This window comes from Carassius carassius, chromosome 30, assembly GCF_963082965.1.
Source record: "Carassius carassius chromosome 30, fCarCar2.1, whole genome shotgun sequence".
NCBI classification, from domain to species: Eukaryota; Metazoa; Chordata; class Actinopteri; order Cypriniformes; family Cyprinidae; genus Carassius; species Carassius carassius.
In genome coordinates this window covers 10623953-10640282 of record NC_081784.1, presented here as the reverse complement: position 1 = coordinate 10640282, position 16330 = coordinate 10623953, and the positions used below count along the sequence as shown (strand labels likewise).

The following is a 16330-nucleotide window of genomic DNA, read 5'->3' as shown; positions in this document are numbered from 1 at the left end:
GCATGAGCGTACAGAGGTCAGCAGAGGAATCCCAATGGAGTTTAGAGAGGATTCGAAAGGCAGCGCAGCAGGATTGTGTGCTCATGGAAAAAAACTGGAAGGAGATTTGTTGGATGGATCAATGGTTATATTTGATGCTGGCCTTAGCCAAACAACTCACACACTCATTTCTTTCATTATTTATGACATGCCAGTGTATACTTGTACCAGCTACAGAGTGACAGAGTTCACATCTGAAAGAGAGAGAGTGAGAGTGTGTGTCTGTGTGTGAAACAGCTGCTCCATTTTCCAACTGACAGAGAAACAGAGCAAAGAAAAAAGAAGGCAAAAAAACAAGAGTGCATCTGATCACTGGGGAGTTTGAAACAATAGGACTTTAATACAAATTGTCCAACGTTCCACTTCATACAGAACTGTCACATTGGGAGGTAATTAGATGAATCAGTCGTTTCCAGCATGATCATTAGAGGTTAACTCTTGCTCATGTCATTTAATAAGCCACAATAACAAGCAGTGATTACTACATTGTTAAAAGCTTGTGTGTATTTACTACACTGAACAGTGAAGGCAGCTCAACTAAGCATTTTTTCTGCTGACCAGTAGTTCAGATTCTTAATTAAGTGGCCTCACAACTACAATAAATATTTGTTTTCATAATTGAATGAATGATGCGTTTTTTAATAATAATTTTTGTGATATTTGGTATTTAACTGTATTTTAAATTTATGCCATAATTTAACATGAACTTTAAAGGAGATTTAATCCTAACATCTCTTGAAGAGCACATATCTGCATTAGTTGCTCAACACACTTTACAACAATATTCAATAAACAAAAAGTTTAGTTATTGGATGTTACAATTTAAAACATGTTCATGATCAATGTAAGATATAGTGACATTGTAACACTTTTCTGACAAGACAGGTGACACTTCAACTGGTCAGAACTTCTCATCCTTATTGTGGAGCCCTGTAAACCTTCTGAAAGTAATTATGAAAAAAACAAAAAACAAAGACATGGGCTGTGACTACATTAAAAAAAGAACACAAAAAGACATGCAAACAAGATCATTACATTTAGTCAAATGACTGAATTTTATTTGTAGATGACTTGAGCGTGTAAGTCGTATATTTGAAGGAGTGTCCATTATCACAAACACAGACTACTTTCTTTGTCTGAGAGGTTGAAAATGTTACATGCTTTTCAGTCATGTGTGTTTCTCCTCCCCTGTGATGAAAAGGTGCACTGATTTTTTGGACTGGAGCATCTGAGCAGCGCGGTCGACCCCAGTGATAGCAGCCAGACGATGCATGTCATATCGGGAGTAAAGGGCTGTGCAGGTGAAGCTGACAGAACCCCCGCCCTCTCTGACACCAGCCTGAAGCATATTACACACTTCACTGTAGAAGTGAGGGTATGTAGGCAACCCGTAGAAGATCAGGTTATGGATGCCCTTTATAGTGTATCTGAGAGAAAAGAGAATTAATAACTTGTAAAAATTCAAACTTAAACTGAAAAAAAATAGTAAATTAAAGTGTTTTTTATTTTTATTGGTTTGCATCATTTTTTTATGAGTTATAGAGTACTGTTGAAAAGCATGGCGTCTGTACGATTTATTTGATGCTTTTGAAAAAAGGCTGCAATTATTTGATAAAAATATAGTAAAAAAAGCTCTTATGCTTAAAATGTTATATTTATTCCTGTAAAGGCAGAGCTGAATTATCAGCAGCCATTACTCCTGTCTTTAGTTATCACATGATCCTTCAGTATTTTTATTTTCTTTGCAACATTATAAACGTCATTATTGTTACTTCTGATCATTTTAAAGCATCCTTGTTGAACAAAAGCATTAAATTACTAATGCATAAATTCTAACCGAACACAAACTTTTAAACAGTAGTGTAAATAAAGTATACAACTGACAATAATACGTTTATAAAACACACACCTCTTGTAGAAGTGGAATCTCTCAGAGAAGAGCATAAACTGTTTTTCTCCTTTCTGGAAGTAATGTCGTGCTCGAGACACCTCTGATCTCTGCGAGTACTCGCTGACACTAACGAAACTCACGTCTTCCTTCTTCAGGTAGTTACGCAGACGGACAAAATCAAAATACGATGGCACATAGATGAAAGTGTGGGACATGACAGAGTCTCTGTACTGGGGCAGGATCTTATCCACAAAGAACTGGAACCTAAAGGATAATACTGTTTAAATACTTGCAAATAATTAATAAACATTATAGTTTGACCATATGCTGTCATCTGAATACAGTTCTTTCAAAATATCACATTTAGTAAATGCAGTAGTCATTGAAAATCAGCATGAATGATATTCATTGCTTTTAGCCCATAAAAATAACGGTTGCATCTTACTCGCTCTCCAATACGAGTTTCAGAAAATTATTTTACTGTAAAATAATTTCAAAGTCAATCATAAATACTTTCTCTCAGAGGTTCCTCGTTGCAGACAGAACGCTGCTGCTCTCTAGTGTTCAGAATGAAAATCAGCAGGCATCTGTTACCTGGCATCCTGGTCCATGAAGCTGTCAGAGTGAAACATCTGGAATACATGTGGCAATTGCACCAGAACCTGACAGATTGAGCCCACCTTTGGAATAGTTTTACTGCACACCTGAGGGAAAGATGGACCATAGTATCTGTAAACTTAAACTACCTTCAAAAGTCGGCGTAATTAATTTTGTTTAAAACAGAATTTGTATTCTTGAGGAAAATGTGACACTTTTTTTCTTTAGTATTTTTAGTAATTTATAGAAAGTCCAAAAGAACAGCATTTATTTACAATAAAAATCTTTGGAAACATTATAATGGTCTTTGCTGTCACTTTTGATCAGCTTAATGCATTCTTGCTGAATAAAAGTATTAATGTCCTTTAAGATTTAAAAACAATCTACTGACACAAAACCTTTGAACATCTATTGTAAATAGGTTTATATTGTCAATATGTTTAGTTAAACATGACCATAAAACACTCCCCTAAGACCAAAATACAAATACTTCACAATCTGATCAGTTCTCAGAGCGTTTGGTTGTGTACCTGACCCCTGTAGTTGTGGCAGTGTTTGGTAAGGATGTTGGTGATCTGAGGCTCTTGTATGGCACTGAACACCAGCGTCTGTCTATAATGCGCCGCCCAGTTGTTCAGGTTCCACATGCGCACACGAGAGAAATCAACACCATGAGAGTCCAGCGGCTGCAGATTCAAACACTTCAACACATGCTGCAACACAAAGGAAAATGGCCATTTATACAGATTTATACACAGAAATATATCAACATTATAATTTATTACACCCAGAACACAATGGTCAGATCACTGTGCTATTAAATTTAAAATCTAACATTCAAATTGAAACTAAAGTGTTCTAAAAGAACCTTTGGACAACTGAAACCCACCAGCAAGTGTTCCCAGTTCTGCATGAGGAATACATCTGCCTGGTCCACAATCAGAAGTTCGATGGAGGACAGGAAGTCAAAGTCTCTCTTTTTCTCACCGTCGGTACCAAGAACTGTGCGCAGACCCAGCGGAGATGCAATGATGATGTCAGAAGAGTAGAAGGGACAATAGAGACGCATACTGCGTTTCATGATAGACACACCTGCCCATAGAGAGAGAAAAATAGAAATGAGGCACAATAAGAATGTTAATAAAAATTCAAAAGGTGTAAAATTAGGAGAACCAAAGGGCTTGAAACAATCTATTATCATTGTCTGGTTTAACTCTAACCCAATTTGTAGACACAGCTTTAAGCATTTTAGTATTCAAACATTAACGTGCATTACATATTATAGTTTAAGGTTTTCAATTAATAGGAAAAACCTTTACTGTACCTATCCTGAAATGGTCATCTGTATTTCCAGAAAAGATCGCATGGTAGTCATCAGGTCTTTGCAGTTTGGGCGGACTTTCACCAGGCTCCTCTCCATACTCTTCCTTGAACCTCTTCTTGTTACTGACATCCATCTTCTTGCCTTTAGGCTCTAAAAGCGTTATGAAGGTCTGGACCACTCGCAGCACTCCATCTCTGAACGGCACCAGAATCAAAACCTAAAAAAGGGAGAATTAATTCTGAGAATATGGTTGGCTAATTTAAAGCACTCTAAATCTTGTTGTAATCAAGAGAATACAGGTCAATTAAGTACATTTAAAATAATTTGATAACATATTTATGTTTAACATCAAGTACAGGACAAACTGATTAAAAACTAACCAATGCAGTATAATAAACAAAAAAACTGTACTCGTATGAATACAGTGGTACCTTTGGTCTAGTAATCCCCTGGTCCCGAAACTCCTCATTCACATCTTTAGTTTCCTTCAACTTGCCATTATTTCTTAGCACACGAGTGTTTGCCTTTAACACATGGTTTAGCACATGAAGACAGTATGCACTCCGCACTTCCTTGGCCTCCCTCAAGGGAGAGCTGTTTGTAAAATGCACATCCCTGTAAGTACCTGCAAAAACAAAATATAGGAGATGAGGATAGTGATAAAAAGTGATAGCAAAATTGTTTTCATTTTGTTGACATACCCATGAGCCCAAGCAATTCCTTCTGCAGCTCTGTAATATCGGTCACAGCGCCTCCTACAGGTGCAAAGGACTGATTTAACAAGCACCAATTTGCCTCCAGTGTTTTGTGGATGGTTGGAAGCGGGGCAGAAGAGGGCTGCCCCACGGCTGGGAAACGTTCCAGTGGACACATACACTGCAAAGTGCCCAGCTTCGGCCACTGACGGGTGAGGAAGAATTGTAAAATTTCACAACTTTTTGTGGTCAATAAGTTAAACTACAGCTTTTTTAAATGTCATTAAACACTTATTTTAAATCGCATTCATAATTTACAATTACTTGTTTTTTCTTCTTACAAAAAAAAAAAAATTTATCTTACAACTCACATACCTTAACCTGAGTCTTGATCTTTGATCCTTGCAAGATTCGTCCCACTTCCTCTTCACTCAGTTCAGTCTCCTGGTGCTTCGCAAATATGTCTACAATAACCAGAGCGTAAGAGCGGTATGTTTACACTCTTGTTGGGCTTAGGCTTTGGCTTTGCTTCTTAAGGAAATTACAGTTTTTTTCGATTGCTATACGACAGTGAGCACAACTGGAGCTACATGTGCAAAACTCTAACTACAGTCTGCACTACCAACAGTCACCTGAGCTAAACAGTTCACATCACCTGCAAAACTCATTCAAAGCAACACAACTCTTAACACATGGCTCAAACACTACACACGAGCCTCACTGAGATAACACACACTGTCACTCAGAACAAACTGAGAGGAAAAACACTAGCATCAAACACCAATACAGAAAATACTAACTTTTCATCTTTACAGTTTGAACAATTTCAGTGACTTCATACAAAGTCATATTTTCTTCAAAGAAAAAAGTGAAATTCTTTCACATGATTTATTTACATTCTTAGAACATAATTCTTTAAGGTAAATGAAAATTAGCAGTTTGCTTCAATAGTCTGTAGTAATTTACGGAATTACAGTAATGAGAAAAAAAGGTTGAAACTAAAAGTACATACTGTAATTCGAACAAATAATTTTCAGGGCTAATTCTGAAATTGCAATCAGCAGTGTTTGAAATCTCTTCTGTTTTGAATGTGTGGTTCACAGTTTTGACAGCAGTGTGTTATAATTTGAACAAAGTGCTGTAAACCCACAGTGTTGTGAAGGTTGTGGTTAAAGTCATGGGATAAGTGTGTAGAGTTTTGAAAACTGTGTTCAAGCAATGAAAAACGAACTAGAGTTTGGTTCACATGAACTGCTGCTGTGCAGACTGTAGTTAGAGTTTTGCACGTGACTCCAGTTGTGCCCACTTTTGTTTAGCAATTGTAAAAAACTGTAATATCGTCAGTCTTGAATAAAACACTTTAGAGTTTGCAAAACTATTACATTGCAACCATATATAGATCATTCCAGGTCAGAATTCAAAGAGTCGGATTGATGAATCATGAGAAAGTCTTACCTTCCTCCTCTCGCATGTTTTCCTCTCCTTCCGCAGGCAGATTGGTCTCCAGACAGAATGCAGCTTCATTCTTCTTATCTGTAAACTCTCCCTCCGTCTCAACCTCTTCAGTCTCTTCTATATCTCCATTTGTCTTTTCAGGGTGTTCTTTTTTTTGTGAATTATCAGGTGTTTCGCCCTCCTCTTCTTCTAAATCCTCCTCAGCATCACTACCTTCCTCCTCCTCCTCTTCTTCTTCACTTTCTCCTAATTGAAAAAAAAGTTAACTAGAAGCCATTAGACCTTTTCAGATAAAGCACCACAACTGATATCGGAAAGTGTAAAGTATGAGACTGTAAAAGATCCTACCTTCAACTTCCTCTCCGTCATCCTCATCCTCACTTTCTTCATCTTCACTGTTGTCATCAGCACCTTGGATCATGGTGGTCAGCAGTTTCTGATAAGCAGACTGCTGCTCTTCATCACTGTCTCCCTCATTGTCAGGTTCAGGGTGCTGTGGACTGTCAGGCTGTTCGGATGCAGAAACAAGTTAAATGTGATGGTTTGAAACAAAACATGAAGAATAAACCTTCAACATGACATGAGTAGCAAACCATTAAGATTAAACCAGGGGCGGCTTCTCTGATCAGATCTAGCCAAACACATTTTTTCAGCACTGCTTGTGCTAATATTACTTGTAGAGTACATGCATTCAGCTGCCGAATGCTTCTCATTCACCTGGTTTACTGACTGAGTTCAGAGGGACGTTGCTGGACCTTAGTCCTTCTAAGACTAAGTCATAGCTAAAGAAAGAATATTAGTCTATAAATACTTACCAAGCGCAAAATCTGAGTCTTCGCCGGTCTATCGACAACACTAAAAAAAAAACGAAACCATTAAAAGTGTTAGTACTTGCTTGAAGCTCCCAGTGTAACGTATACTCTCTGTGTATACTGTCTAAAAACACACCGCTATACTTACTTATCGTGAAAAGGGTGCTGTTCTCCAAATTCTTTTAGATGCTTCTTCTGTTTCTTAGTTAAACTGGTAATTTCTTGATTTCCTCGCCTTCTTTTGCCCATGTTTCTGTTCTACACGTGTGTGTAACTCGCGAATGTGTTTTCTTCTCTTCATGGCCAGTTAGCGTGCCGTCACGCTCTAGCGCCACCTGTCGACTTGGAATAATGGTAGTAGCGTAACAAAAAAAGGCACGTTCTGTATATCCAGATTTCATTTTAATAATAGGTTTTGCCATTTCTAAAGCATAACACATCAGATTAGTGAAAACATAATTATCAGAAGCACTCGGTAAGTCTGATTTGACTATGTTTTATCAGCTGTCAAACCAAAGGAATCATGCCATTTTCCTCCTTATTTTGAGATTTTTTTTCACTGTTGCATTAGTAGATGTTCTACCACAAAATGATTAGTGTCTTTAAAATGCTCTATCGTTCCCCTAAGAGTCAAAGAATCAGACTTTTCCTCTGGCTGTGCGTTACACAGCTTTAACTAATTACAAACACTGCAGGCGTAGAGGAATGGATCTCACCATCCATTCATTCAGGTGGAGGCTGCAGCTGATGCATCGGGTGTTCATCAGAATCAGAGCACAACTGATGTTTGATGTGCGTTAACTCCACTGCAGCCGAAAATATCTTGGCTGGAGCATATGTAAGAATGTATGGAATTGATTTGATCATTGAAAATTGTTCCATAACATTCATTGAAAACAGATGTGTGGATACCAAATACGGAGACCTTTTTTTTTTTTTTATAAGTTATTTATATATTTATTTAATTCTGCCCAAGAGACCCTCCTTTCCCCAGCCTCCGAGAACATGTGGTCTGTGATTATAAAGCATATTCCCCGCTGGTGATTAGGATGCCTATGAATAACAGCAGGGCTGGAGGCCAGTGAAAACAAGGGGAGTGAAACAAATGAACCACACACATCTGAGTCATAAACAAGGTTAGAAAAACACAGTTGGGTACCAGCATGAGGGAGAGGTGAGTGTCCGTGAACACCCCCAAAAAACGCCATCCCAAAGAGACTACTGCAGGCTAAGGGTCTCATGCCCACTTCTTATGATAAAGCTTTGTGTTGGTGTGTATGTCTCTGTATCCAACAAAGGCAAATTCATTCACTCAGCAGGACTGATGTTCCTGAATTTTTATTTTAAACTAAATGTTTATTTAAATATATCTCATGTAATGTGATGTGTGTTGAACAGTGGTAAGCTTTAGCAATGTCTGAATCTTGTAGTACTCTGTTCTTAGTCTGTATAAGTCCTTGAAAATTCTTGATTTGGATTCCTATCAAAGTTGCAACATATAAAGCCATCATGAAATGCAAGGAGACACAGATATTGCATATTGTGATGTATTTTTGAGTGGTAGCGTTTTATCAGAAAAGAACAAAAGTTGGATTGGACATGGTTCTGTAGGCATCGATTGTTGATTGGATTTTGGCAATGGAGGCAAACGAGTGTGGGCTTGAAGGGGCAGAGTTTAAGCTGAAAGGTCCAGTTATGCCATTTTGATTAAACATCAGAAGATCAAAACGCTTGAATTTAGCAGCTCACTGGAAAGGAAAACTTTATGGTAATATTAAATTAAAAATTATTTTGGTAACAAAACATGGCTTTTTGAAGCCTGAAAGCTTCAATCTCCAATGGATTTTCAAAATGCTCACAGTTTGGCAGTACATGTAAATAGCATAGAATTTAAATTTTTATTGTCATTTTTATTCAAGGAAATTTCATTTCCAAGACACTAGAGGGCATTGCTTCTTAATGTCAATCTATTGATTATTTATTAAAACCTAATGCAGGCAAATACTTTTATGGTAATAAAGCAGCATTAATTTTCATTAGAAGTGCAAGAGCAGTGTTTACAGACTATTCTCTACCTGTTCCAAAACTGGCATCAAATGAATTGCATAATTAAAAGAACATTCTCAGATTACAATAATTACACACATACCAGTTGCACTTACTTGCCCAAATTGCATTTAATAGAGCAAATATTTATCCAATTTCCAACTTAATGGAAAGGATTAATTTTTTAAACATAAAGTCTTTATTCTGTTCAATAAAGAATCCAACACACTTAAATCCTGTTGTTGATCATTTGTATTGACCTGTTGCAGCTGGTTTGCATGTGTTGGACTCTGATTCCTCTTGAAGTGTTTTCCAGCTTGTTAAAGAAATGAGAGACAAAACTACAGCACTCTGAAAGAAAAATGCAGACGTTTATGGGACTCTTGTTAAATTACCCACATCAAAATGAAACGGCCCCTCGCCAATAATAGGCAGCCGAGTTAGTTTTACAGAAACACTCAGCCCCGGGCAGATAGTGGCTTATGTGTTAGCATGGGTGCAGATAGTGGGCTAAAGATGGAAGAAAGCACAATACATGTGATATGGGGTAGACTGGGGCTGGACAGCAGCAAACATGCAATGCACTGACTTTAACGTGATACATAAAATCTTCAAGTGTTGTTGTTGGACGTTTGTGCTTGTGTGAAATCTCACAAGTGGGGTTTCAATATACAGTGACCTGACTGAATCCCTGAACTCTGGTTTGGAGCTAATAGTGCACCTTAAGCAATCCAATATTTCTTTAGAGAAAGTCTCTGTGTATATAGTTAGCAATATTTACTGGACAAATTTGTCACCATAGGCTAAACATTCAAGAATGTCCTCAACTGGAACACACACACACGTTTGTTTTTGTGAAAAGTGGGGACATCCCATAGACGTAATGGTTTTTATACTGTAGAAACTGTATATTCTATGGCCCTACACCAACCCTACACCTAACCATCACAGGAAACTTTGTGCATTTTTACTTTCTCAAAAAAATCATTCTGTATGATTTATAAGCGTTTTGAAAAATGGGGACATGGGTTATGTCCTCATAAGTCACCCTATCCTTGTAATACCTGTGTCATACCCTTGTCATTATACAGAGTTGTGTCCTGATTATGTCACAAAAACAAGAGCACACACACACACACACTTAAAGTGAGCTAAATGTGAAAATGTATTAAAACAATATTTAAAATATTAAAACAATAGAAGTCTATTGTATGTCCCTATTTAGATAACTAAGTAAATGTGTGTGTGTGTGTGTGTTTAATTATATAATTTCACCTGGTAGAATTTGTTTAGATAATCTGTTAGCCACAGATGGAATGCAATCTAAATGAGTGAAGGTACACACTTATTGCCCACGGCAACCCAGAACATTCCAAATCTGCTGATGACAACTTTATTATTAGAACTAATTCACTCCTTTGTGTCTGCATGTGTTGTGGCTTTTATACAAATGTGGTGAGACCTTACACTGAATGAATCTCAAGGGCAAGAATGCACTGTGGACTTTCCTCAGAGTGTTGAAGACATTATTCTGAGAAAATATATAGACCCTCTATGGAGTCCACAAGTTCTCATAAAGACATAACCTGGACTTTTGCTTGCATTTGCAGAGGCCCTGAAAATTATAACAGTGTCAGTTTGTTGACTGAAGGAAATCTCATAAGAGTGAAAGTATTAAGAAAATAAACATATATCACCTGCCAATATAGAAGGATTTTTGTGTAAAGTTTTTCATAGTACCAACTGTTGCAATAACTGACAGATACCTGATTAACAGCAGCTGCCAACATGATGGCTGACCCAGGGTGCCGAAATACAATTGGGTAAACTGGCAGTAGACGGGTTTCACAAACCAAAACAAAGACCGACATTCTGGACCGGAACACATATTTTAGAAGGAGAATAACTGACTGTAGCATTGTTTTTCAGATAAACAAGTATGCTAACTAGCATGTTTCTTAAATATCTGCAAATATATTATGGTATTTTTATGCTTTAGTAGAGTAAAAATCTTACATACAGCACATTTAATCTCCAATCATCTGGAATTTTAAAGATTTGAGTTAATTTTAATTAACTCATTTAAATGAATAATTAAGTGCATTTAAATGAATAACTGTGTAATTAATAAGTAAAAAAAAGAAAGTTTAACATAAACAAGAAAAAGACATTTAACATGCGCATTAAAGGTGAAGTGTGTCACTTTTTAATGGTAACATATTTTTTCCCAAGTGACGATTTTAAATATGCGATTGTTAGGCTGATTTCTCTACAAGTTCTCTATAAGTCTCTACAAGACAATTCTTCCAAAACATTTCTATTTGTTTAGGAAATCCATCCATCCAGCCCAACACAGCAACAGTGACTCAACGAATAGCATGAATTTAGGACGTGGCCATCCGTTTGGCTGCCCAATGCAGAACTGGTGAGTGTTTGAAAAACTGAAATCACATACTTCACTTCTTGTGCACACACACAGTATCATTTCACTACATCAATAGAAACTCTGCTTCTGGTCAGTCTCCCGTCTTCTTTATTTCTGACTAACCATCTTTTTCTCTTGTTGAGTAAAAAGTCAACACTCTTCCAAAATTCTTCATTTATTTTCTCTGCTGGAACTCTGTCATCCAATCTCTTATTCGCTTTTCTTACTTCCAGCGTTGTTCTCTTGGGTCGAATCGGCATGTCCTTGTCGGGGTCTCCCTCCTCCTCTCCTCTCTTGCCCTCTTTCTCTCTCACTGCGTCTCTGAGGTGGTAGAACAGTAGGCCGTGTAGCAGCACAGTAGGAAGAGTTTGTGTTGAGCTCTTGAGCTGTAGCTCTTTTATTCCTCTGTTTTTCATTTCTCATTTTTGTTCCCTTCATCATATTTCCCTGGGAAAGCAGGCCTGAGGGAACAGATGGAAGGACATGTTAAAGAAAAATATTCACTTATTCATCTTGAGTACACTAGGTTCACAGCAGACTGACTGTTCTGTGCCTGATTATATATTACAAAAAAATGATTTACTGTGCATCTCATTTTTAAAGGGATAGTTCACTCAAAAAATGTAAATGGTCATCATTTACCTACACTCCATATATTTTAAACCTGTATGGCTTTGTCTTTTTCTGTGAAACACACACACACACACACACACACACACACACACACACAAACACACACAAACACAAACAAACAAACAAACAAACAAACACACACACACACACACACACACACACACACACACACACACACATACCTACTTAACCACAATGTGAGGACGTATGACTGGAAACCCTACCTTTAGGGACACCCCTTTCTGAAGGGTCTAGAGACTAAAGAAAGATATGACTGCACTTCTGGAGAAGCTGTCATCACAAATATCACTTGATTTTATCAATAAAAGCCTTCCTTAAAGACCTGACATTTTACCTTCACTTTAGGGACATTATTTTATATGTCCATTTTGGGGACATTAAACACAAACTCTGATCAAGTCATACTTTGAGGACCATGGTGATACACAAACTCTGGTTAAGGTATACTTTCAGGACATTGTTGAGATGGTATATATTATTTATCCTAAGAAGACAGAAGTAGAATATTACAATTCACAGTTCCAATACTGGACAGTGAAATCAAGCTAGTGCAAAGATACAGGTGTGAGAGAGTAAACTGGGTTTCTTCTTTTCAGCAAGATCACTGTAAATGGGTAGCCTACATGTTTTGTCTGATTTGTAGCTTGAGATCAAGTGCCTTTGGCTGCTCAGTTGGGGAATGACAATTAACATTCAGAAATATTATTGATTTGACTGATTGACTATCAGAAGCAAAAGATGAACAGAATTGAGCTGAATAATAACACTATTGTCTTTAATTTCAACTGCAAAACAGCTCTACATTAGTCATTTCATAATTGTTGACATTTGCAAGTTATTTTATGTGTGTGAAGCTCCTTTGAAACCATCTGTATTGTATCATGCGCTATAGAAATAAAACGGACTTCACTTCATGGCAGAGAACCTTTCACTGACCGAATCTGCATCCCTCCCATAGTTAATTTGGCATCGACTGTAAACTAATCATTATCACAAAAACATCTTAAGGAGTTTTCCTCACCAGAGTCATCTTTGGCTACACACTGGGGTTATAAGACATTAGGCATGTTCTTCTGTAGTAATTGTCAAAAAAAACTCTATACAAATAAAAATAGTGATACACACACTCCGCTTAAATGACCCTTTGGGGACTCGAGTGACACACACACTCCGATTAAATGACTCTTTGGGGACTCGAGTGACACACACACTCCGCTTAAATGACCCTTTGGGGACTCGAGTGACACACACACTCCGCTTAAATGACCCTTTGGGGACTCGAGTGACACACACACTCCGCTTAAATGACCCTTTGGGGACTCGAGTGACACACACACTCCGATTAAATGACTCTTTGGGGACTCGAGTGACACACACACTCCGATTAAATGACTCTTTGGGGACTCGAGTGACACACACTCCGATTAAATGACCCTTTGGGGACTCGAGTGACACACACACTCCGATTAAATGCCTCTTTGGGGACTCGAGTGACACACACTCTCCGATTAAATGACCCTTTGGGGACTCAAGTGACACACACACACACACTCCAATTGAACGACTCTATGGGGACTCAGGTGACACACACTCCGATTAAATGACTCTTTAATATTAACAGTCTTGGACACATTGTGTTGAAAGTGCACATTGCAGTTAATGACAGAACTTCAAAAAAAAATTTTTTTAAAGAACAACAATGAAAAATCAATTAACTTGGAGGTGGGAATGATTCTCAGTGCCCAACTATCCTCTGTACTTCCTCCATCCACCCTTCTTCAAAATCTCTCTACTTCCTCCTTTACATTCTCTCCTCCCTCTTTAACTCTACTCCTCCCTCTTTTTACCCTCTTTACTCCTCCCTCTCTTTATCCTCTTTAACTCTACTCCTCACTCTTTTTACCCTCTTTACTCCTCCCTCTCTTTATCCTCTTTAACTCTACTCCTCACTCTTTTTACCCTCTTTACTCCTCCCTCTCTTTATCCTCTTTAACTCTACTCCTCACTCTTTTTACCCGCTTACACCTCCCTCTTTTCATCCTCTTTACTTTTACTCCCTCTATTCATCCCTTATATTAGCTGTGCTGGACATGGGCTGTGGCTGGATGTAACCGATTGGTGAGAGTTGCCGTGTGCAGTCGAGAGAAGCTGAAAACTGAGATGTGATGTCAGACACTTTCTGCTTCCTGTAGTGACGCTCAGGCTAAGTTTTCATACTTTACCACAGCTGAAGTGGAATAAACGCATTATTTTCCAAATACAGATATTTCAGAGACATTTTCATTCAATACATGCACTACTGTTTGTACAAGAATAAAGTTCAAAGTAAGCCTAAATACCAGTGAAGTGGGGTCTACATTGTTTTATTTTGATAAACATTTATCGCAACTACATGAAAAGAGCTTTTACTGTTATAAAGAACAGATGTGATCCTTAGTGGAACTGAAGGTGTGAGAAGAAACATGAAACACACGTGATCGTTGTCAAGCGGTGTACTCTGCCAATCGTGGATTAGCTGTGTCATCATCAGAGCTCGTGAGTCGCTCTAGAGAATCTGCTCTGGCTGAGTCCTCCTGCTCTCCAATCACTCTAGTTGTACTCTGTTGCCTTATGGCACAGTCACGGGCGTCGCTGTCTGAAGTCGGACACAAGTTCTAACCGTCAAGAACTGCTCAAGTTAGCCGCTGATCGTTCTGCAGCGCTGCATGAAGTCCAACAAGCCTAATGCTCTCCTCCCCTCCCTCTTTACGTCCCCTTTACATTCTCTCCTCCCTCTTTACGTCCCCTTTACATTCTCTCCTCCCTCTTTACGTCCCCTTTACATTCTCTCCTCCCTCTTTACGTCCCCTTTACATTCTCTCCTCCCTCTTTACGCCCCCTTTACATTCTCTCCTCCCGCTTTACGTCGCCTTTACATTCTCTCCTCCCTCTTTACGTCCCCTTTACATTCTCTCCTCCCTCTTTACGTCCCCTTTACATACTCTCCTACTTTACGTCCTTTACGTCCCCCTTTACATGCTCTCCTCCCTCTTTACGTCCCCTTTACATTCTCTCCCTCTTTACGTCCCCTTTACATTCTCTCCTCCCTCTTTACGTCCCCGTTAAATTCTCTCCTCCCTCTTTACGTCCCCTTTACATACTCTCCTCCCTCTTTAAGTCCCCTTTACATACTCTCCTCCCTCTTTACGTCCCCTTTACATTCTCTCCTCCCTCTTTACGTCCCCTTTACATTCTCTCCTCCCTCTTTACGTCCCCTTTACATTCTCTCCTCCCTCTTTACGTCCCCTTTACATTCTCTCCTCCCTCTTTACGTCCCCTTTACATACTCTCCTACTTTACGTCCTTTACGTCCCCCTTTACATGCTCTCCTCCCTCTTTACGTCCCCTTTACATTCTCTCCTCCCTCTTTACGTCCCCTTTACATTCTCTCCTCCCTCTTTACGTCCCCTTTACATTCTCTCCTCCCTCTTTACGTCCCCTTTACATTCTCTCCTCCCTCTTTACGTCCCCATTACATTCTCTTCTCCCTCTTTACGTCCCCGTTACATTCTCTCCTCCCTCTTTACGTCCCCTTTACATGCTCCTACTTTACGTCCCCCTTTACATTCTCTCCTCCCTCTTTACGTCCCCTTTACATTCTCTCCTCCCTCTTTACGTCCCCTTTACATGCTCTCCTACTTTACGTCCTTTACGTCCCCTTTACATTCTCTCCTCCCTCTTTACGTTGGTATTTAGGCTTATGTTGAACTTTATTCTTGTACAAACAGACACTGTATTAAGCAGTGCATGTATTGAATGAAAATGTCTCTGAAATATCTGTGTATTTGGAAAATAATGCATTTTTTCTACTTCAGCTGTGGTAAAGTATGCAAACAGCGCGAGCGTCTCTTTATTTTAATGTCTACACCTTTATCTTCATTTCTTTTAATTTAGCTCAATTTCTTACGAAAAGAGCATAATGTGCAAAGTGTTGAAGTGTTTGTGTCTCCCTACAAACCACCCTTTCTTTTAAGAGTCGTGATCCTGTTCCGCACGTAATTTTTCACACCAGTCCATGTTCGCTGCTTCAAAGCTTCTGGCTCTGCATCACTACGGGAAGCAGAAAGTTTCTGACATCACATCTCAGTTTTTAGCTTCTCTCGTCTGCACACGGCAACTCTCACCAATCGGTTACATCCAGCCACAGCTATTCACTCTTCCCTTTTTTATCATCTTTACATTCTCCCCTCCCTCTATGACAGAAATATCAAAAAGTTTAACATGACATTTCATCCAACTTCATTGAAACTGAACAAAGAAAATTGACTCTTACTATCCTCTACTTCTTCATTAGCCTTCTTATACTCTTACTTTTCACTTTATATTCTGTTTCATTCCATCCACAAAATATTT

At 38.6% G+C, this 16330-nt stretch overlaps 1 protein-coding gene across 3 annotated transcripts; it reads right to left on the bottom strand.

Annotated features, from left to right (window-relative positions):
- Positions 1-1072: 1072 nt before the first annotated feature.
- Positions 1073-7130, bottom strand: utp25 (UTP25 small subunit processor component). 3 transcript variants are annotated; one of them, XM_059517311.1, is made up of 13 exons: positions 6962-7130; positions 6817-6856; positions 6335-6509; positions 6002-6244; positions 4922-5010; positions 4553-4751; positions 4283-4476; positions 3852-4068; positions 3417-3619; positions 3058-3240; positions 2525-2634; positions 1949-2194; positions 1073-1466 (listed from the first exon to the last, which is right to left on the bottom strand). In XM_059517311.1, exons 1-13 carry the CDS (start codon positions 7060-7062, stop codon positions 1208-1210), a joined length of 2259 nt encoding a protein of 752 aa, XP_059373294.1. In that variant the 5' UTR covers positions 7063-7130; the 3' UTR covers positions 1073-1207. The 3 variants fall into 3 exon arrangements, with proteins under 3 accessions (XP_059373294.1, XP_059373295.1, XP_059373296.1); XM_059517312.1 differs by having other exon boundaries at positions 6002-6247; positions 6350-6509; XM_059517313.1 differs by lacking the exon at positions 6817-6856 and having other exon boundaries at positions 6962-7101.
- Positions 7131-16330: the final 9200 nt, after the last annotated feature.

Excerpts from the sequence above, each read along its gene's own strand:
- utp25 (XM_059517311.1), bottom strand. The coding sequence starts at position 7,062 with ATGGGCAAAAGAAGGCGAGGAAATCAAGAAATTACCAGTTTAACTAAG. Across the intron at positions 6,857-6,961 it reads CAGCACCCTTTTCACGATAA|TGTTGTCGATAGACCGGCGA; the intron begins GTAAGTATAGCG and ends TTTTTTTTTTAG. Across the intron at positions 6,245-6,334 it reads TGAAGGTAGGATCTTTTACA|AAAGTGAAGAAGAAGAGGAG; the intron begins GTCTCATACTTT and ends TTCAATTAGGAG.